This window comes from Ursus americanus, chromosome 30 (assembly GCF_024610735.1).
Source record: "Ursus americanus isolate L20-20 chromosome 30, mUrsAme1.1.p, whole genome shotgun sequence".
Classification (NCBI taxonomy): domain Eukaryota; kingdom Metazoa; phylum Chordata; class Mammalia; order Carnivora; family Ursidae; genus Ursus; species Ursus americanus.
Window position 1 is genome coordinate 20,517,002 of NC_142156.1, and position 22,775 is coordinate 20,539,776.

Here is a 22,775-nt window from a genome sequence, read left to right on the forward strand (position 1 = left end):
CTGGGACATCCACACAGCGGAGCCTTCCCAGGCCTCCAGACTAGTGAGAGCCACCCAGGTGAGCCAGGAAGAGTTCGAGAAGAGAGCGACAATGCAGTGAGAACAGCAAGACGCAGGAAAGGGAGCACAGCACGGTCCCGCTTAGGGGAAACGGAGGCAGGCTAATCCCTCTATCTGCACGTGTCCATAAGGCTAAGACGATGGCAAGAGCAAACACTTACGTGACATTTGCTAAGCTGTTAACCTGAGTGGTTTACCTATGCCAACTCCTCCACATTTTAAGAGCCCTAGAGAGGATGTTACACACTTTACAGAGCAAGAAGTAAAGCACAGAGATGTTAAGTCACTGGCCCAAAGGCACACAGCTGGCAAGTGGCGGAGTCAGGATCTGAACCTGGACTGTCTAGCTCCAAAGCCCATGTTCTTGGGTCCACCTAATCTCCTGGATGCCAATACCCTGGCCAAGGGCTGGAAAGAACCCAAGGCCACCCCCAAGGCCACCACTGACCTTGACGGCGACATGCTGCAGCCCCTCATTCAGCACAACCTTCCAGCTCCCGACATTCCACTCTGCCCCATGCTTGTCACCCAGATGGAAGGTGGCCATGTAGGCACCCAGGGCATTCTGTCAGGGACGTTCCCAGGGACCCCGAGGGCCTGGCTGTCTGGGCAGGCCCCTCCCACACACACTTCCACACTGTCCTAGCTAAACAAGGATATGTCCCAAGGTTTGGGGCAAGGGCCAGCAGGCTGGCAGCCATTCCTCCAGGGACTCCTGCTTACGGGTGTGCTGAGCCACATTGCAGAATACACCTGCTGGCTACAAGGACTCCAGATCAATCTTCCCATCTGTACCTGGGCAGACTGTGATAAAGGCCACTGGGTCTCCGGCTCGGCTCCTCCCTCGCTCACCACCCTCCCCTCCAGCACATGCCCTGGGGAGCCTCCCACCAGCGCCGACAAAGTCTGAACTCTGGCATACTCCAACTCTGACATCGCTCCCAGTTTATAAAAAACACCTCCTCCCAATCCTGCCGCCAGGATGTGGGGCAGACAGGGATATAGGACACTAGTTAAGGACTTGCTCCTGCAACTGCTCAGCCTCTTCCAAGCCCTGCTCCCTGGCCCATCTGGCCTCCACCCAGCATCCCACTTCCTCTGCTCACCTGGGACAATCTGCCCTGCCAGCACTCACTGCTAATTTGCTCTGGGGCCTCATGTAAATCCCTGCTCCCTCTGGGTTTTGTTTACCCCAAAGGAAAAATTTTAAAAGGCGCTGAGTAAAACCCAAGTTCTAGATCTAAAGATCTGAGAGACTGTGAAACCTTTCCCAACAAAAACAGTTAGTTGAAAGCTGCCACCTCCTCAAGAGGTCTTCGATGAAGCCAAACAAAATAATCTCTAACATTGGAATTGCCAGCATCACTGAGGCAATGAGATGAAAAGGGGAAGCTCTTCTGGGGCAAAGGGCCCTTCAACCGTTTTTGCTGCCTGTCACCTTTTCCTCTTTCTGGTAACACCCCATCCCCCCACCCCACCTCCTTCTCACTTAGGTGACCACCCCACCCACCTAACTCCCTGCTGTTTGGGAAAAAAGAAACTCCCTCCCTAGCTCCAGGGATGGGCATGTGATCCAAGCCTGACCCATCACAGCAGTCCATTTCTCAAGCCACAGTGACTGGCTCAGGAAGGAGCACGTAACACAAGCCCAGCTAATCAGAGCCAACGAGCATTCACAGTGCAACTTTTCCCAACCACTAGGAAAATTCTCTAATCACCCTTAAAGGTCCCTCCACAAGGTTCCCTTTGGAGACCTCTGGGAATCTTCAAAGCAGCCCAATGGTGCAGATGACCATTTGTTTTCTGAGCCCCAGAGAGAGATGCCAGTGAGTGATATGGAAGCATACATACCCAAAAAAATGAATCTTTAACTGCAGGATTGCATTCAGAACCCACGGGAAGAAGAGCAGGACCATGAGAAATCCCCCCCACACACACACTCTCCCTCTGCACTAGCCAGGTGACACGAACCCCGTCGACAGGTGGTTCCCTGAGTGCAGGGAAATGATTTTGCATGCGTGAGTCACCTCCACGATCCCTTACAGAGTAAAACATCAGCAGAAGGGACCGGAGTCTCCCCGTCCAGCCTCACACAGTCTCTGCTGGTGGAGACAAGAGATGGCCCGTAAGTGACTCCACTTTGATGCTGAACCTCGGCTTAAATGCAGCAGGAAGGGAAACACGCCCTTCCCCATGCAAGCCGCCTTCCCCTGCTGGGGCCACCACACCACACGTCAGGATCCCTGCTGCCTCCAGGAGGCAGAAGGAAGGGGCTCCAGACCAGCCTCCCCACCTCCCCTGGCCCCCCAGCCAGGACAGGCGCTGTGTCTTTACCCACCACTGACAGAGAGCCCTGATGACATCTCTGTAAGTCGCGCTGGGACAGAGAAGGGGTCAATCAGAAGACATCAATGCCCAGCCAGGGGACACACCCAGTCACTGGGAGGGAGTAACATGGGGTGGTTGTAACACCGATGGGGTAGACAGTGGGAGTGGGGTTCATGGGGAGGGTTGGTGGTCAGGGGGTATCTTCTTCAAGAGGTCACATTAGAGCTGAAACATAAAAGAGCATAAGAGCCAGAGAGGGAAAAGCATTCTGCAGAGCAGAACAGCACATGCCAAGGCCCTGGGGTGGGAAAGGACACGGGTGCATTGTAGGAAAAAAAAGGCCCGTGGGGCTGGAACAGGGGAAGAACTCTGAGAACAGAAGCAGGCAGGGGTCCGTGAAGGAGGGATTTAACAGGCTGTGGGGACAGACAGGCTTCCTACCCACCGCGAGAAGTTTTTCATCAGGGTAGTGAAATGATCCAAGTTGCATTTTCTAAAGAGCATTCTGGCTGCAGCACAGAGCACGGACAGCAGGGTGGCAAGAAGGTGCAAGAGAGAAAACACGGTGAGGAAGCTGGCAAGACGTCTGCAGTGGGGGCCCATGCAGCGGAGGGAAGCCAGCCCCACGTCCCTGCGTAGGACCACAACCTGCCACTAGTCACAAACCTCCCCGGGAATTCACCCTCGTCTTCTAAACACGCATTCAGTAAATATTTGAGAACCCACGATTATGTGCTAGGCATCATTCCAGGTGCTTGGGACACAGCGACAAACAAAACCAAGGTCCCTGCCCTCACGGGCCCCACATCCTCGTGGGGAGAAAGAGACAACAAACAACCATGATACACAGGTGTATTCTGTGACAGGGCTACCAAAGAAACTGCAGGTAAGGAGGGGTCGGAGCCCCGGGAAAGGAGGAGGGGGCTGGCAAATTCAAACAAGGGAGGTCAGGGTGGGCCTCCAAGGGCACCCAGATCTGAGCCAAGCCCTAAAGAACGGGGCGGGGGGGGAGCATGTCACGCACCTCAGGGGAGAGTTGCAGGCAGAGGGAAGAGCTAAGCTGGAGCGTGCCAGTATGTCTCAGGAATGGCCAGAAGGCTGGCGTGCGAAGGGGAGGGCAGAAAGGGGTGAGGGGCAGATGGTGCAAGCGTCAAGGGCCAACATAAGGGTGCGGCTTTGACTCTGAGGAGGGGAATGGGGCAGGCCCACTGCGGGGTTTTGAACAGAGGAGGGTGGCGACCCGACTGCAAATGTCGCAGGTTCCCTTCAGCTGCTGTGGGGAGAAAACCCGGCCAGGGAGCAACGGTGGACACGGGGAGGGCCCTCAGGAATCCAGGTGAGAGCTGGTGGCCCCATGGACCAGGGTGGTAGCCGCAGGTGTGGCAGGAAGCAGTGGGATTCTGGATATACTGTGAAGAGTGAGTCATAAACGTCCTGATGGTCCAGTGTGGGAAGTGAGAGAGTCGAGAATCAAGGCTGGGTCCAGGCCTCTCTACCTGGGCAGCCAGAGGCCAGAGGAGCCATGGCCAAAGACAGGAATACGGCCAGAGGGAATGGGGTCCGGGGCGGTGATGAGGAGTTGGGCAGGGGGAAGTAGTCTTCCATGACCCAGACTGAGATAAGAGCTGGCCCCTGGATGCCGGAGGCTGGAATTCAGGAGAAAGGTCTGGGCCTGGGATATCAATTTGAGAGTAGCCAGGACATAGATGCCACTTACTGCTCAAGACTGGCTGAGCTCACCCAGGGAATGCATGACCCAGAAAGGATGTCCAAAGCCTGAGCTCCAGGACTTGCCAACAGGTGAGGGGTCAGGGAGATAAGGAGGCACCAACACAGGAGACAAAGAGCAGCCAGCCAGGGAGGCAGAGAACAGACATTTAAAGTGTCTCAAGAGTCCTTCTAGGAGCTTCCAGAAAAGGTGGAAGGAACTTCACCCAAAATGCCAGGAAGCACACAAGGGTCAGGCCACTCCTGTTCCTTCCCCATCCCCAGCACGAGGCTGTTGGTGAACAGGAAGACATGGTGGGGTGGGGGGAGGGGGAAGGAGGCAAGACACCGACAGCCGGCCTTGGGCCACCAGGGTCCTGGACCTCTGGGTTCAGGTAGGTTCTGGGCAGACCGAGCAGCTTCAAATCAGGATCAGAGTCACCCCAGATGCCCTGTGACTGCCAGCTGCTGAGCCCTGTAAAGCTCCAAAGCCAAGAATGGACTGTTTCTGTTGTTTTGCTTCTCTTTGCATTTCTGCTCCTGCCAGCCACTCCCAGGGCCAGTGGAGGCCAAGGTCACCTTTGACAAGGGGGAGGGAAATGAGGTACATAAAAGAACGTCTCCTTTTGTTTTGTTTTGTTTTTGTTTTTGGCTTAGGCACACAATCAAATTCTCTGCACAGTAAATGTGTTTGGGGGCCAAAGCTCCTGGATCTTTCTTCGTGGTGCAGGGAAGGGGCCCAACGCTGCTCCACCGAGTCCTCTGGCTCTCAGATCACGAACCAGAAGTCTGCCTGCGTCAGTCTCGTGGTAGAAGCCAGCCCTGGGGGGCTGCTGATGAACCAGGAGGCTCTCCGCTGCCAAGGACAAGGACACAAGATCGCCTTCCTAGGACCAGCAACCACCAGCACGGCCGCGGACGAGGACGGTGCAGACAGTCCTGTGCCGGCTCTCCACTGCGGCCGGGACGGGCCCACGGGAAACGGCATCGAGCAAGGGTTTGACACTAATGCGTGACTCACTCGTGTGTCAGTGCTGCAAGAGGAAGGCCAGCACAAGGTGATTCCAGGTAATCGAGCTTCACCAAGTTCTAGCTAATCACGTTGAATCACTGAGTGGAGGCACGGCAAGTATTAGTCATTCCAGGAAGGGACGGGGAACGTTCCATGGAACGGGAAGAGCCGGGCACACGGAACACACTCCTGATGCCGAGCCCACAGAAGGCCAGACAGGGAGGGGCATGTCATCACGCATGCACACACGCACCCAACACATGTGGGCACGCATTAACACATGTGCACTGTGTGACCATGCACGCCACCATGTGTGCACACGCCAGCACTTATGCGTGTGAGCCCACACACATACACGTGTGTGCCAACACAAGGACCACGTGTACTGTGCCACCACCTGTGGGCACGTAGCAACCTGTGTGCACGCATGTCCACACGTGTCCACATACGTGCCCACACAGGGACACCATGCTCCCTGTTGACACACATTGACACACGTGTGCACATGGTCCGGCACGTGGTCGCACGCATGCGTATGCACACGCCAAGATGAGTTCGTGTGTATGCACAATCAGCACACACAGGCACGCATCCACATTCGTGTGTGCACACACACCCCCTCATGAAACCAGACAGGAAAACTAAACCTGACTCGGGGACACTAAAAATAGCCCGTGGTTTCCAGCTGTCACCATGGAGTGAGATGAAGTGTGCAGGGAGGAATAGGAAGTGCCCCTGCGGCAAAGAGGAAGCAGCACAGAACGGAGCGGGGGCGCACCTGCGATCCCAACCGCCCAAGCACGGAGCATCGCCCGCCCACCAGCGCGGAGCCGGTCCACGGCTTGGCCCCACGTGGCCAGGGGCAGGGGCTTGCAGGAGACGCCCTGCTGTCCGGGGCTCCAGAGAGGCCAGTCTGTGACCCCGGGACTTCCCAGAGCTTCGGAAGCAGGGCTGGCACAGATGCAGAGCTGGCCAAGCCAACCCCGAGGGAGAGGCAAGGGCCCACCCCGGAGGTCGCTGGGACTACAGGCTAGAGAGCGGCCGCCCCTCCCAGCGTCCCTCAGCGGCTACGATTCTAGAACACCCCCGGGTCTGCCCGCCGGCCCTGGAAGGAACATAGCCAGGAGGCGCTCGGGACCAGCCGTTTGGGGGAGGTGAGTATGAGAAGAAAGGCCTGCAGTGGAGCCCACTGCCCACTGGCCGTGCAGGGAAAGCAGAAGGGGAGGTCAACCCAGACAGAGATTACAGGAAGGGCCTGCCCTGCTGCCAAACATTAACCCGAGCTGCTCAGAAACACAGAGAGCAGGGAGGACAGGGTCTACCGGGCAGTAGGCTCCCTGGATTGAAACCCTGGTCGTGCCATGTCAGCCGTGTGACCTGGGGCAAGTGATTTCATGGTGCGGTGCTCCCCATTCCCCGGGTAAAAGAGAGGCAAGAGTAGCTATTTGGATGCTACGCGGCATGTTTAATACGCGTACAACACTTAGAATGATGTCCAGCCGATAAGAAGTGCTCATTAACGTTTATCTGTCATCAGCCCCGCCTTTTAACTGATGGGCAGAGGAGATCTGCCAGAGGGCGCAAAGCCACCTGGGGGCAGAGCAGGACATTCCTGAGGCTCTCTGGGTGGCTCTTGCTGAGGGAAGGGGGAGCAAAATAGAGTCTGAGTCCGAGTCTTGTGGAGGGAGAGAGGATACAACCCGACCTCAAAACCCTGACCAGCTCTCTGTTCCGCCATCCGACCACGAATGCAAGCGCCACTCCGGCCTTTGGGGACACTGCAGTGAGAGCGACAATGCAGCCCCTGCCCCGGCAGACATCCAGGCTCAGGAGGGAGAAAGAGGCCACACAAATAAACATACAACGGAGGCTACGTTTAGGGACATGAGGGGCAAGCTACACAGACATCGGGGAGTGAGCCTTCCGGACAGAGGGCAATGCAAGCAAGACAGAGACTCTGTGGTGGGACCAGGCTTGGCAGTCTCAAGGACATCAAGGAGATAGGGTGGCAGGTGAGCAGGGGGGCAAAGACAAGGTGGTAAGAGAGGGAAGGAGGACCAGATTGTGGGGGCCTGCAGGCCACTGAGAGGACCTTGGTATTCACTCACAGTAACATAAGGAACCTCGAAGGGTTGTCAGCTGATGGGGCACATGATCTGACAAGTATTTTATCAGGATCCCTCCGACTATGGAGACCAGAGATGAGACTACTGCACCAGTCCAAGCAGTGGATGGAGAAGGCTGTAGTGGTGATGTTGAGAAGGGGTTGAAATTCGGATATGCTTTGAAGATAAAGCCGATAGGATTTGCTGATAGACCATATCAAGGATGACCCAAGATCTTCACCTCTACACTTGGGGGAGCAAATGAGCAAATCTCACTTATTGAGATGGAAACACAAGTTGGGGAAGCCTTCAGCAGCTGAAAAAATTTGTGGATAAAACACCCGAAGCTGATTCCAACCAGAAAACCAACTTAGAGACAGCAGAAGGGACGCAGCTCCCCTCCTGGATGTAGAGGAGGCTTAGAGGCCCATCAGCTCATGGTGGCCCAGAGACGAGCCGCTTCCCCTGGGGCCCAGCTGCAGCAAGGGACCCCTCCCACCGCTGGGCCTTCCCTGTTGGACCAGAGACACCTGGCAACTTGGAAATGTACCGCCAGGGACCTGGACCGAGCATTCCTCATCCATTCAAATATGGAGGATCATGCCTGCCAGGCTTAGTTCTAGGCAGTGATTACAAGAGTCCCCATTCTCCTGGCATTTTCTTCCAGGATACTGTCTCACACACAGACACACACACACACACACAGACACACACACACACACACACACCACAGACACCAGGAAGGTTACCTGGGGCAAATTACTCTCCAAAGCTTCTGTTTCCCTAACTGTTGATGACGATAACGAGAAGCATCACAGAATTCTCCCAGGACTAAGCAAGACGGCATTCACAAAGAGGCTCTGAACACTGCCTGGCCCACGGTAATTCCCGATCGCACTCCTTAGCGCATTCCGGCTGGACGCCTCCTGTGCACTCCTACCTACTGAGGGAAAGTAGAAGGAATGAGACTCACTTCTCTCGCTGGACCTCTCGCAGCAACCTGAGTCCGCAGGGCACCTCTGCTGTGCGCCTCTCACGGCTGGTGTGTCTAATGCATTCGGCCATTCTTTCGGGAAAGCTATGGATTCGTTACAAATTTTTTTTTTTTAAAGATTTTATTTATTTATTTGACAGAGATAGAGACAGCCAGTGAGAGAGGGAACACAGGCAGGGGGAGTGGGAGAGGAAGAAGCAGGCTCATAGCAGAGGAGCCTGACGTGGGGCTCGATCCCAGAACGCTGGGATCACGCCCTGAGCCGGAGGCAGACGCTTAACCACTGTGCCACCCAGGCGCCCCTCGTTACAAATTTTTAATTAAATACATAACACATGAATATTCTCTTGGTTTAAAAAAAAAAAAAGTAGGGGCGCCTGGGTGGCTCAGTCGGTGAAGCATTCGCTTTCAGCTCAGGTCATGATCCCAGGGTCCTGGGATCGAGTCCTACATCGGGCTCCCTGCTCAGCGGGGAGTCTGCTTCTCCGTCTCCCTCTGCCGCTCCCTCTGCTTGTGCACTGTCTCTCTCTCTCTCAAATAAATAAATTATATCTAAATAAATAAAAATAAAAAAAAGCAGCAGCATTACAGATAAAGTATGTTTCCCTCGCCCACACCCACAGCCCAATCCGCTCCCTCTGCCTGAGAGTGAGCAGTCCGTCAGTCCAGCGTGTGGCCCTCCCCCCTTTTCTGACTGTATGTGCACCAGCAGTCACCCAATGAAAATACAGCTTGTTATTTTGTGACCTGAGCTTTTTCCCACGAGTTCCGTACTTTGCCAACTCTCTGTGCGAGAGCATACATATCGAGTCCCTTCTTTCCAACTTTCGCCTAGAAATCCAATGGATGAAGGGCTCCCACTTTATTTCCTACGCCCCTACTGAAGCATAGACCCTGACTCGGGATTGTGGGTCTCGCCCACCGCTGCCACGAGCCGTGCAAACCGCCCAGCAAGCTGCGGACCTTTGCTATGCCTCAGTTTCCTTACCTGTAGGAGGGAACAAAAGCACCACCTCAACCGATTTCTCAAGGCTGTGGTCAGAGTCAAATAAGAAATGAGGCATATCCAAGGTATTTGCACACACATGTAATCGCCTTTGTACTTCATCTTGCCGGCAGGCAAACTACATCTGACCCGTCTCAGAGCTGAAGAAAGAAATCCTGCCTCCAAGGTGAACTGAGTGGCGTGAGGTCCCCAGCTAGCAAAGGGCACAGCCAGCTCTGCAGCCCTGGGCTCCGGAAACTGACACGGGGTTTCAAAATGCATCACCTCCCTCTTGAACGCCATCAGCAGCCTGAGAAATGTAAATCAAACCCATTGGATGAACAACAACAACAAAATGATCATAATAAAGCAATAATCTCCAATGAGGGCAGACATGTGGAGGAAGTGGGACTTCCATACTCTTGATGGAGGTATATAGACACTAGGGCTTTTCAGAAAGGCAATTTGGCGGTAACCGTCAAAATTCAAACTCAACATGCTTTGTGGTCTAGAGGTTTCTATTCTGGAAATCTACCCTGGGCGAGTATTCATAACATGTACGCGGAGAGGTACGGACCAGGGCACTCAGAGTTCAGTTGCTTGAGACAGAGAAAATTACCAGTCAGTAGAGAAACCGGGAAATAATCCAGGGTATAGCCATTTAAAGGAATACCATGCAGCAGTGAAAAAAAATATGACTGATCTCTTTGTTGTGACATGGAAACATTTTCAAGAGCTATCTGTGAATTGAAAAGCAAACTGCAGAATATTCATACGTAGTATTGTTCCATACGTGCAAAAACTATGTATTACTGTGTATAAATACATGTTCACGACATAGGCATCGACAAAGTTCTAGAAAGATAATATGTGCCAACAATGGTGGTATTATCTGAGGAAGGGAATAAAATGGAGCGAACTTTTTTCCCTACGTTTGAATTTTTTTTTTTTTGCAAGCAAGAATTCATGTCTTTTATAGGCGACTTCTTTAGTTAGCCAAAAAGCATAAGAAAATAGAAAGCAAAGCACAAGGCCTCCCATTCAAGTTGCATATGGACACGTGCAGCCAAAGAAAACACCGGCAGGCAGTCCCTCCCTCTCTTCGAGTCCCACCCACTCGGTCCCCTGAACACAGACATTCTTCTTCCACGGGAAGGCACTTGGCCAGGGCTCGGCTGGGGCTGCCCAAGTCGTTGCTGTCGGAGGCTGGGCTTGCCTTCCTGCCTTCACGCCACTCAGACCCAAACCAATCATCTTTGGGAGATTCACAGAGGATGCTGGCTGGTTCTCGCTCAACTTTAAGCCTGGAAATTCTAGGTCCCGGGCGACTGAGGACAATGGCACTCTCCGCTCTAGAAGCTCGGAGTTAGGGTGTGGAATTAGATGTGTGCAGACCTGACCAACATCCACAGACAGAAATCACCCTGGGGGCACCTGGGTGGCTCAGGCAGTTAAGCCTCTGCCTTTGGCTCAGGTCATGATGCAAAAGTCCTGGGATCGAGCCCCACATGGGGCTCCCTGCTCAGCAGAAGAGTCTGCTTCTCCCTTTCCGTCTGCCCCTTACCCCCCGCTCGTGCTCTCTCTCTTGCTCACTCTCTCTCAAAGAAATAAATAAAATCTTTAAAAAAAAATAAAAAAAATAAGAGATCACCCTGAAGTCAGTCCAAGAATGATGGGGCCAACGAGATTCTTCAACTATAAATGCCACCCAGCTTCACACCCCCAAAGCAAGAGGCCCTTTGCACTGGGTCATGACAGCTCCCCGTGTTTATACCACCTGGATGACAGTGTCTCCAGGAGGCACAACTCGCAGAAACCACAATATCATGGGCTTTCACTGAGGTAAAGTTCTCGCAGCTATTCTGGAAAGTGTAACCCCTCGGCCACCATGGGAGAAAACAAAGCAGTTCGAACGCTCTGAGGTGACCCCACACAAGTTTCTCTCGCCATCCCCAGAGGCCAAAAAAACATGAAGAGGAACTCAGGGCTCAGGGTCACCATCAGCCAGGACCTCCCTGGAATCAGACTCCAGGACTTAAAGGGACAAGATTTGAAAAACAAAACAAAACAAACAAACAAAAAAAGACACGGTGTGGCCAATATAATTCCCAGAGACCTTGAGAAAAGCCAGCCCTTGCACCATGTTTAAAGACGGCCAGGTCCCAAGAAGGGGCAGCCAGGTGTGAGCAGACCGTAGCCTTCATTCATCCAGTGATCCATTCATTCCCAGGCATCCTGTACTAGGCAGGGGGCACAGACATGAAACGTGGACAAGTCCCATTCTTAAGAAATCCACCTACAGAAGCAGGCTAAGGGGAAAAGAGAAGTCAACGGGCAAGTGACATTATCCACGTCTTTATCAAACCTTGCTCGGTATCTGGGCAAGGCAAGCCTCAGTTTCCCCTCCCCACACTGCTAGTGCTGTCTCTGGCTTCAAAGCCCTGAAATGCTGTGATCCTAGGAAGTGTCCCTGGCCTTCCTCAACTCCAGCTCATTTAAACAGGCTGTCCAGACACCCAGGGCAGAGTCTGATGGTCTGAGGCCAGCTAATTTGTCTCCATGGTTGAAAGGGCAATCGTGCGTAAGGTTAAGATCAGAGGAAAGCCCTCTGTTATGCAGCCTTGGGCTTGTGCCGCCTCTGTGGGAATCTAAGGGGAAAGCGGCTTATCATTTCCAATCTGCATCAGCAAGGCAATGTTGGGGGAGGACCAGCCCTGGGCCTCTGAGAAGGGCTTTTTTCCTGTGGGGACACTCTCAACAGCACAGAGTGCTCTGGTGAGCACCCTACTACCGAGGCCCGGGCACCCATGTGAGTCTCACAGAAGCACATGAATGGAAGGTTCCTGTCGTCCTGGGCTCACAGGAAACAGCCAAAGTGCAGCCCTAATTTTAGTAGATACGGCCTCAGGCTGCTGTAGTCAAGAGGCGAGAAGAGGAGCACCTTAATGTGTTCAAACTCCAGGCCTGTCCTGGGCACCTGACTCCTTAGGGTGAAGTCTCTCATTCAGGCCTCCCCAATCCTGGGCCTGCGCCTCCAGGAAAGGCCCTAGATGCCCCCTTCGCCCCCAACCTCGGCCTGGGTCGGGTAGGGTCCTGCGGAAGCGGCCAGCTGTCCCTCGCGATGCGCTCTGGACTCCCGGTTCTCCGGGGGCCCCGACCCAGGGCGCGGATCTCGGCTCCCGCTCGCCCGCCCTCTGGCTGCGCGCCCTCCTAGGCGCCCTGAGCCCTCCAGCCCCGACCGCGGGGGCCCCGGCTGGCGCCCCTCACCCACCTTGAGGACCTGCTGCTTGATGAGCGTGGGCACCAGCACGATCATGACGGCTCCCAGCACGGCGCACAGCAGCCCAGTGAAGCCCAGCACCGCGGCCGCCCGGCGCGCTCTGGCGCGGCTGCCCATGTCTACGCGCCCTGGCTCCCGCCCGGCGCTCGCGCGGCTCCGCGCCTGGGGGGGACGGGGACCGGGACACAGGCGACGACTCTGGGGACGCGGACCGCAGCGGCACGGCGGGGCCCGGACGGCGGCGCACGGAGGAGCGGCCCGGCAGGTGGCCGGCGGTTTTATGCGCCATCGCCGGCGCGGCCGGACCGCCCCCGGGACGCCCTGGGCACCAGGATTCGGGCGGGAGCCTACGAGCGGGGGCGGGGGGCGGGGGCTGCGCGGGCCGGGGCGGGGTTTGGGGCGGGGCCGGGGCGGGGCGCGGATCGGACGGTCCGGAGGACACGCCCCGCGGGGGTAGTCTCTGGCCCCACGCCCTCGCTTCCGTTTCCGCGGGAGGCGGCGGGGGGATCCCTGCGTCTGGCGTGCAGTGGTGTTGGTGGGGTGTGGCTCCCCCTCTGTCTCCTCTCCCCCCCTCCTCCCCGCTTCTCCCTTTCCCTGCTCCTCTTCCTCCTCCCTCATCCTGCCCCCCCTCCTCCCATCACCTGCTCCCTGTCCCCTTCTGCATCCCCCTCCTCCCCCAGCCCCCCTAACCCTCCCGCTTCCCCCTCCTTCCCCGCCCCTCCTCCTCTCCCACTTCCTCTGTCCTGACCACCGTCATGGGCACACTTAGTAGGAGTTTCCCAACTCATTAGAAACACCAGAGCCCGCATCCCACTTCTGGGACCTCATTCCCATCTCCCGAGTCCCCAGCCACACACACGTTCTATTCTAGCCTCGCTCTCCCTGGAACCAGCCTTGCAGACTCCCGCCTCAGTGCCTGCTACACCCCCCCCCCCTTGGCATTCTGTTCCCCGAGATATCTGCCTGGCTCCTTCCTTCATGACTGCTCTGCCACCTTATCAGAAAGGCCTTCCCCCGCCACCCTGTGTAAAACAAAATAGCAGCAGCTCTCCCCGTCAACCCCTCACCCTTATCGCTGGGCACCACCTGGCATGTTACGCAGTCATTTGTCCTTTGCGTTTTGACCAGCCCCCCAACTAGAACGCTGCGGGCAGACGCTTCGTCTCTCTGGGCCCCTGCCTTGTCCCCCACCCGCAGCTAGAGCACCGCCCGGCAGGTAATGCTTGCTCACAATAGCACTTTGGAATGAACGGATGCAGAGCCTTTTAGATGCTGGGCCCTGTGCTTAAGTTCCTTGCACAGAATGGCTCCATTTTACAGGTAAGGAAGCAGGCACGGAGAGGTGAAGGAACAGACCTCAGTGTTGGCTTTCTAATGAAGAGGGAGACAGCGATGAGCAAGGGAGCAAACGAGCGGTGGATAATCACAGGTAACAAGTGCTCTGAGAAAATACGACAGGTGGGCATGTGCTCCCCTGCACACCCCCACCCCGCTCCTGACCCTGACTTCTGCAGCCCTGAAGTCGGCCGAGCCCCTCCTTCTCTAGACCGGACTACTGGTCCTAGAAGTAGGCCTTCAGAACCTCTCATTCAACCCTGGAGGAAAGCAGGCCTGGCCTGAGTGTGTATTTATTGAGCGCCTACTACTAACTGGCCAGAGAGCTTGCGTGGCACTCTTCCGCTCGGGAGACTTGACCTTGCCCAGAGTGCATGCAGGAGCCCAACCCCTGACCAAGTCGGGGTGTCAGGGCAGGGCTGTGGTGTCAGAGAGGAACAAGTCTGGGGAAATGGTGCCCTGGGGTTTCCCGCAGCAGCGTTCCGGGGAAAGCCGCTTGGCCCGTTCTTGGCCTCGGTTTTCTCTCTTGTCAGGTGGAGACAATAAGAGCCTCTCTCCAAGGGCTGGCGTGAGGATTAACTGCGTTGGGAAACTGTGGCAGAGCGTACTTAGATCAGTTCCCACAACAAGGGAGCACAGCTGAGTCCTGTATTGTCCCAAGGCCTGTGACCTGGCTCTTACCCACCTTTCTGCCCCATCTCCCAGCCTCTCCCCTTGCTCACTGTACTCCCTCCCAAGCTTTCTTTCTATTCCTTGAACAGCCCCAGCTTCCTCCTGCCACAGGGCCTTTGCATTTGCTGTACCTTGTGCTTAGAACACTCTTCCCCCAGATCCTTCCAGGGCTCACTTCTGCTCCAAGCTCCAGCTCAAAGTCCACTCCTGAGAGCCTTCACTGTTCAGTACCCAAAACGGGAAACCCCAACCCACCAGTCACTGTACCAAATCACCCCATTTTATCTGAAATTGTCTTACTGGTTTATTTACTTTTGTCTCCCCCAGCTCCTGAGCAAGAAGCTGGTCTGGTTTTGCTAACAGATGTTTCCCCAGCACCTGGGACATATTACATATGCACTAAAGACTTGAAGTGATCAATTAGCTCACCGAGGCATTAATCAATCAAGCCACTCATGGAAGAATTAACATATTTCATTGAATTCCTCAGGGTCTTTGACAGCCATCAGCTATGGGGATTGTCTTATTCCCATCGACTTGGTCGTTCTTGGGAACTAACCAAAGAACTAATACTCGGGGTCTGCCCTGGCCCGATGCCCACCCCTCTTCCTTGACACCCATCCTCCCTCAAAGGGGCTCATTCGCCTTGACCCTCTCACCCAATGTAACTTTTATTTATTATGAGCTCTTCAAGGTCCAAATGTGCGTGGTGCTTACCCAAGAGAGCCTCAAGGACACAGCAGGAAGGCCCTAGCGTCAGGCTGGGGTTGTCACCTGACTGGGACTCAGGCAGAGATGAAAGGCCGTCTGAGACACGTGACCAGCCTTGATCTCACTGAGGGGAGTCACTTCCGTTGGGGGGGCTGGGGGGCAAGGATGGGGGGCAGCCTAAGAAGCAGGAGAGAAGGCTTCGTCACGCTTTAAAGAGAGGCCTTGCCAGGGTAGGGAGAGCCGACGAAAATGCAGAAGGAAAAGAAACACAATCAGAGTAAGATATTTTCAGCGTGGGTGCGGGGGGGGGGGGGGTCCTGTGCGACCAAGTCAGATGACATTTCTTCTCAGCGTAAACGTCTCCCTGATCAAAAGACAGATGGTGAGTGTGGGCAAAGATGTGGGGACAGCAGGACCCTCAGACACTGCCAGGGGGGCTGTAAGATGGGGCGGCCACTGTGGAAGACGTTTCTCCAAAGGCCGAACACAGCATGAGACCCAGCCGTCCCAGTCTGGGGCACATCCAAGAGAAATGAAAACTGTGTCCACACAAAAACTTGGGCACCAGGGGTCATTGCAGCACTGGGCACGGTAGCCAAAAGGTGGAGACAGCCCACATGCCCCTCAGCTGACGAATGGGTCGATAAAGTACGGATTATCACACGTTGGCACGTTATTCAGCAGGAGAAAGAAGAAAGTACTGATACCACAAGGGGGATGAACTTCGAAAACCCTGAGTGAAAGAAGACACTTAGAAAAGACCATACAGGGACACCTGGGTGACTCACTCGGTTGACGTCCGACTGGTGATTTCGGCTCAGGTCATGATCTCGGGGTCCTGGGAGGTCCTCGAGCCCTGCGCCAGTTTCCGTGCTCAGCAGGGAGTCTGCTTGAAGATTCTGCCCCTCCACTTTCTCTAAAATGAATAAATAAATTTTTAAAAAAGAAAAGATCACATAGTGTATAATTCCATTTATAGGAAATGTCCAGATGAGGCAAATCCACGAGACTGATGGCAGATGAGAGGCTGCTGCCTTGGGGAGGGGCGGAGAAGAGATAGGGAGAATCAGGAGCTAAGGTGTACAAGGTTCCTCTTTGGGATGACCAAAGTGTCCTGATTGTGGTTTCACAACCCTGTGAACAGACTAAAATCCGGTGAATTATACCCATTAAAGGAGTGCATTGTATGCTATATGAGCTACCTGCCAATAAAGCTGTCACTGAAAAAATCAGAACGTTCCTCCAGCCCCCACCTCACTCAGACTAAAAGCCAAAGTTCTGGAGCACCTGGGTGGCTCAGTCGTGAAGCATCTGCCTTCGGCTCAGGGCATGATCCCAGGATTCTGGGATCGAGCCCCACATCGGGCTCCCTACTCTGCTGGGAGGCTGCTTCTTCCTCTCCCACTCCCCCTGCTGTGTTCCGTCTCTCGCTGGCTGTCTCTCTGTCAAATAAATAAATAAAAATCTTTAAAAAAATAAAAAATAAAAGCCAAAGTTCTCACCACAGCCCACAAGGTCACCATCATCCCCTGGACCTCTTGTTCACCTCTCCCCCCTGTTCCACCTGCTTTACCTCCTGGGTATTCCTCAAACCTGACACCTTGCACCCGCCTCAGGGCCTTTGCACTTCTCAGTCCCTTTATTCTTCTCTCAAACTCCCATGGAGCTCACCCTCCCTCCCTTCACGTTCTTGCCCTCACGTCATCTCAGTGAGAACTTCCTTCCTAACCACTCTTTTTAAATTACAAACCACACCACACAGTACTCCCTATCTCGTTTCCCGGCTTCGCTTTCTCTGTATGGCACTTATCACCCCCAGCACATTACATAATGCACTGGCTCTCCTTGTAGAATGGAAGAGCTCCATAAGTCTGTTTTCCCCATGACTGCATCCCCAACTCCCAGAACAGTGCCTGGCACACAGTAGGTCCTTAATCGATATGGACCGAGGAACCATGGCTACCAGAGCCCAGTGGTTACAAATCTGCCTTTGCAGCCAGGCTGCGTGAGCTGGGGCGGCCTCTGGCAATCTGCGCCCCGGCCTCCTTCCCTGTGCAACAGGGATGATCTCAGCGGTGCCCACCTCCGGGAATAGTCATGAGGATTAAACGAGTTGATGCTGATTACACACTTAGCAAGGTGCCAGCGTGAGATGGAATCATCTCCCCGTGCAGGCAGCCACATGCCGTGGGCCGCACCCCAGCCCAAGAGCCCTCAGTATTCTCCTCAGGGGCACCGAACCAGGTTATTGCGTGTAAAGAAACGACTTGATTAAACAGAGTCACAGCCGGTTGGTGGCAGAGCAGGGACTGAACCAAAGTCGCTTGCCTCCAGAGCCCAGACGTGAATAAGGACGCTCTTTGCTGAGGAAAAGGAAAAAGTGGAGAAAGGGAAAGGGGGAAGTAGAGTAGGGGAAGACAGAGGCGAGGGGAAGGACAGGAAGAAAAGAAAAAGTGCTTGAGGAAGAGGAGATCGTCGTGTTCTGCCACTTTGGTTGCTGCTCAAGCAAGAGCAGGGCCAGAGCTCGCGGCTGCCTTTTTCATTTGTCAAGTGTTGACTGAGCATCTGCTACGTGCCAGGCACGCCGCGAGATGCCAAGGACCCAGCGGTGAGCCTGACAAAGCTCCCTGGCCGTGAGGAGTTGACCGTCCAGCAGGCAAGCAAGATCAATACGTGATCAACATAATCATTGGTAAATTTCGTGACCTGTCAGAGCTGCGGTGTCGAGTACAGGAGCCCTCATGGGGCTCCTCGGGACTAGAAATGGGCTCATCCCAGTGAGAGGGGCTGTGTCACACATGTGCCAGGTTTCAAAGACTTAGTATGAAAGAAGGAACAAAATATCTCAGTATCTTTATATCGGTTACATGTTGAACTGACAACATTCAGATATGTTGGGTTAAATAAAATCCATTCTTAAAATTAATTTCAGGGCTTCCTGGGTGGCTCCGTTGGTGAAGCGTCTGCCTTTGGCTCAGGTCTTGATCTCAGGGTCCTGGGATCAAGCCCCCAGCAGGGAGTCTGTTTGAGATTCTCTCTCACTCTCCCTCTGCCCCTCCTTCTGCTTGCGTGTGCTCTCAATCTCTCTCTCTCAATCTCCCTCTCTCACAAATGAATAAATAAATCTTCAGGGGAAATGCAGTTACTAAACACTGTTTAATTGCAGATGTGGTCCCCATTGCATTTCTTTTGAACAGCACTGTATTAAACAATGATCTGGACCAGGGAAGGGGTCGTGAGGGGGGGAAAAAAAGAATGATCCGTGCTTTGGGGGGGAAATAAGAGAGCAGGCGTAGTGCCTCCAGTGGGGAAGGGGGCGTGCGATGTAAAGGGGGTGGTTGGGAGGGCCTCTGTGAGAAGGTGACATTTGATCAAAGACTTAAAGAAAGTGCAAGAAGGAGCCACACAGATTTCTGAGGAAGAGCTTCGCAGGCAGAGGGAACAGCCAATGCAAAGGCCCTGAGACAGAAGTGCCCTGGATAGATTGTAATGAGGATGCCGATTTCTGTATTGATGCAAATGGCGTCTTAGGAGCTGTTTTCTTCAACGGGCAAAGACTCCCCTATGATCCTGCGAATATTAAGGGAGGTCTCCAGAGTCCACAGACATCTCCCTGGAGATTCAGCCTGGCCCCCAAAATCCCAGCTTTCTGCAGAATCATCTGGCACCTTGTGAGCCTCCAGCCACCTTCCTTCTCCAAGAGCTGGCAATTGAACATTACCTTTGCCCCTGGCTCTCAATACTTGAGATAGTGCCTCTCTGACAAGGACTAAGCCTCCAATACAAAGTCACTTTCCAGGACAAAGGTGGAAGTGTGTGGGAAGAACTCGGCCAGCAGCCGTGAACTAAGAACTCTGCTCCATTTCTGCTGGCTCGCAAGAGGATAGAAGCTTCTATTTGTTCCCATAGCTTGCTGCCTGCTGGACACAGGAGGATGGCTCCTGACCAGGACAAGGCTTTCAAAGGCTGAGGCAGGGGGCGCCTGGTTGGCTCAGTCAGTGGAGCGTGGGATTCTTGATCTCGGAGCTGGGGAGTTCAAGCCCCACATTGGGCATGGAGCCTACTAAAAAAAAAAATAATAGAAAGGAAGGAAGGAAAAGAATGGAAAGAAAAGGGAAGAAAAGCTGAGGCATGATGTCACGAACCATTAGGGCACATACTGCAGAATCCCACTCCCACGAGGCAGCCAGAGGAGTCCTGGTCAAAGAGACGGGATGCAGGATAGGGGCGCCAGGGGCCGGGGGTGGGCGCCAGGGCCCTGGTGTTTCCTGGGAACAGAGTATCCGTTTGGGAGGATGGACGGTGGTGATGGCTGCACAGACTGCACGCTTTCAAAGGGTCGATATCCACACAATGATGAAAGTCTGAGCCGCGCAAGGACAGAAGCAGAACCCCCACAAAGTGCAGGCAGTGTGGTCAGAGCTTCGAGAAACCTCTCAGGAGGCTGACTGGAAGCTGAGCTATAAAGAAGGAGACCTGAGAGTCGGTCTTTGATCCAGAACTGAGGAGGGAGACAGCAGATAAGATATGGGTGGGGAGGGCTTGGGGAGGAAAAGCAGGTATGGTGGACCCTCTGGAGATTTCCCTGCAGCCTCTAGAAGAGGGAAGTGAGGGGCTGGGGGCTGCCAAACTGTCACTAAGCCCACTCTGGAGGGACCGCTTCCTTCCTGGGCCCGTCCTGGGCCAGAGGGAGAAGTGCTGCCAAGCCCGAGTGGGGCAACCTGCTGGCTTCCCTGAGCAACACAGACCCACACAGGGTCTGTCCCAGAAAGAGGACCCGCCACGCAGAGGGGCAGGAAGGGGACACATGCCAGCGATGGGGGCTCGCTGCTTTCTAGGTACCCCTCTGAGCCCTGGTCACCTCTTCTGAGACCCACATGCCCTCTCTGTAAAAAGGAAGTTGGAGGAGTACCGAGGCTGAGACAGAGGATGCAGTCCCCCAGAATGCATTGCCTCTGGATAATTTAAAAGCAATAATAAAACCCACTCACACCCGGTCTGCTTCTAATTATCACCATACAGCAGTCACTCTAAAAAAAAGTCAGTGATGAAATATTCCCCCTGAAAAAAATCCTTTATTGGCCTAAGTTTTCTAAACCAGGAATTGTCAAACTACAGCCCACAAGCCAAATCTGGCCCTCAGCCTGTTTTCGCAAATAAAGTTTTATTGGAACACAGCCAAGCCCATTCACTGCATGTCGTTGACGGCTGCTTTCTTGATTCCGTGGCAGAGGTGAGTAGTTGTGACAGAGACCCTATGGCCCAAAAAGCCTAAAATACTTATCTGACCCTTTACAGAGAAAAACTTGCCAATCCCTGTACTAAACAATTGCCATGTTACTGTTGCGTTTCAATGATTTATACATAAGCTTCCAATCAGCACGTTTCTATCACTTACCCTTAAATAAATACTGTATCCTACATGAAATTTAATTCGAAGAATTCCAGATGCCACACACACACCCACACACACACACACACATTCACACACATGAAATATTTTAATAAATATCTTTAAAAATAGAAATGTATTCCTCTTTTTTCTTGTTTAAAACTAAAGAAGGAGGGGCCCCTGGCTGGCTCAGTTGGTGTAGCATGCAACTTTTGATCTCCGGGTTGTTAGCTCAAGCCGGTTGTGTTTAGAGAATACTGAAAAAAAAAAAAATAAAATCTTAAAAATATAAAATAAAATAAAATAAAATAAAAAAGTAAAGAAGGAATCCAGAAAACAGTTATTCTTACTGAAAAGAATTGTTGTTTAAAGTGGGTGTTTGGGGCACCTGGGGGGCTCAGTCGGTGAAGCATCTGCCTTCAACTCAGGTTATGATCTCAGGGTCCTGGGATCGAGTCCCTCATTGGACTCCCTGCTCAGCGGGGAGCCTGTTCTCCCTCTGCCTCTGCCCTCCCCCACTCATGCTCTCTATTTCAGATGAATAAATAAAATCTTTTTAAAAATAAAATAAAATAAAGTGTGTTAAAAAAAATGATCCACTCAAGGGTCAATTGCTGACAGGATTACTGACCATAAAATTCAACATTAAATTCCTGTATAATAGACACAATGGGCCACCTTCCCAAAACTCACCTCTCCCACCCCCTTCTCTACCAATGACAAAGTGCCCACCTTCCTCCAAGAGGCCACAGATGCTCCAAAAGGGGGACCCCATGCCCTCCTCAGGAAGGGATGCTGAGGACAGACACTAAGCGAGTCTTGGTAACACCATTCGCCTCACTCTGACTAGCTTGGGGGGGGCACGTGACCAAATTCTGGCCAATAAGACAGGTGGGTGGTGTGCCGGAGGACTTCAGAGAAAATGGTCCCAAAGGGCTCAAGGAGGAGATGACTCCTGCATCTCTTCTGCTGCATGTTATCCCATCTGGGTGAGATGCCTGGGTAGGAGGCAGCCATCCTGCTCTGTAGGAAATGCTAGAGAAGGGGGACGGGAAGACCCTGGGTCCTCAGTGATGGCCATCCTTGACCGCTGAAACTGAGAACCCCAAAGCCGCCCCATCGCAGGACTTCTCCTTATGTGGAAATAATAAATGTCTTCATTGTTAAACTGTTTGGGTTGGTGCTTTCTAGTACTTTCAGCCAAAAGCATCTCAATGAATACAGATATGAAACCCTCTGGCCGGCAGCCAGCAGCCACAATCAAGAGCTTTATTGATTGATTCGTTCAGTGAATGTTTACTGAGTGTCTTCTATGTGTCAGGACAGTTCTGGGCACTGGAGATCATGAGAGGGTCCATTCTCTCCTAGAGGTGCATTCCAGCGGGTGGGGACAGACACAAAAGCAAGTCCACAAATAAGCAAAATTATTCCAGATAATGCCAAATGCTGAGAAAGAAACAAAATAGAGTGGCTGGATAAAGAGAGTGAGGGTAGGGCTTCTCTGAGAAGGTGGTATTTGAGCAAAGAACTGAATGAAGTAGAGCCAACATGGGAAGACCCAGGGAAGAGATTCCAGGCAGAGGACACAGCAAGTGCAAAGACCCTGAGGTGAGAGCAAACTTTGTGTGGTCAAGGGACTGAAATGTAGAGTGTGAGGGTGGCGTGGTTATGGCAGCAGCTTTCAGAGAAGTATCTAGAAGCGCACAAAAGGCTCACAGTCCAAATTTCTCTCCTCCCTCCTTCTCTTCCTCCCTTTCTCTCTCACCCTCTTACTCTCTCTCTCTCTCTCTCTCTCTCTCTCAGGGCTTTTGTTCCCAGGTCCAAAGTGTATAAGCACTGGTTTGTTGAAATCTGGGCTGAGTTTTCAGGCTCTTCTTTTTAACTCAAGAGAACCACTTAACCTCTCACCATGTGTGGGCCTGACACCACACTGGCCTTTCAAAAGAAAGCCAAGTTTTTGTGATTCCGCCTAACTAAACAGCTCATTCGCAGCAAGTCCCCGTCTATTTCGTCTGTTTCGCTGTTGGTCCTGCCAGAGTAACCTTTTCTGTCCCTCCCAGAAAACTGCAGCTCCAGTCGGGGGTGGGGGGGTCCACCTCCTCCGCCTGGGGCCCACTGAGGCACGGGGACGCGGTCCACAGCATCAGGGCAAGAGGATGGGCACGGTGCAGCGGGGCAGGAGCGTGCCAATGTC

At 53.5% G+C, this 22,775-nt stretch overlaps 1 protein-coding gene and 1 long non-coding RNA gene across 6 annotated transcripts in view; one reads left to right on the forward strand and one right to left on the reverse strand.

Moving 5' to 3' along the window:
• SCARB1 (scavenger receptor class B member 1) overlaps positions 1-22,775 on the reverse strand; it is a 109,383-nt gene that overhangs the window by 59,020 nt on the left and 27,588 nt on the right. Inside the window, exons 1-2 of one of the 4 annotated variants that reach the window (XM_045779001.2) lie at positions 9,302-9,441; positions 7,962-8,155 (exon numbers count right to left, since the gene is read on the reverse strand). Coding sequence is in view for 2 of the 4 variants with exons in the window: in XM_045778996.2 (XP_045634952.1) it covers positions 12,463-12,588 (126 nt within the window). In the remaining 2 variants the exon portion in view is untranslated. Of the gene's footprint in view, positions 1-7,961; positions 8,156-9,301; positions 9,442-12,462; positions 12,797-15,977; positions 16,106-22,775 lie in introns of those variants that run through there. The other 3 variants (XM_087857430.1, XM_045778996.2, XM_045778991.2) reach the window with 3 other exon arrangements.
• On the forward strand, positions 13,207-16,004 carry LOC123780506 (uncharacterized). Of its 2 annotated transcripts, none has more exons than XR_006776433.2 (3): positions 13,207-13,687; positions 13,792-13,900; positions 15,874-16,004. It is a non-coding gene; the product is annotated as an uncharacterized LOC123780506 (long non-coding RNA). The 2 variants fall into 2 exon arrangements; XR_006776434.2 differs by lacking the exon at positions 15,874-16,004 and adding an exon at positions 14,806-15,294.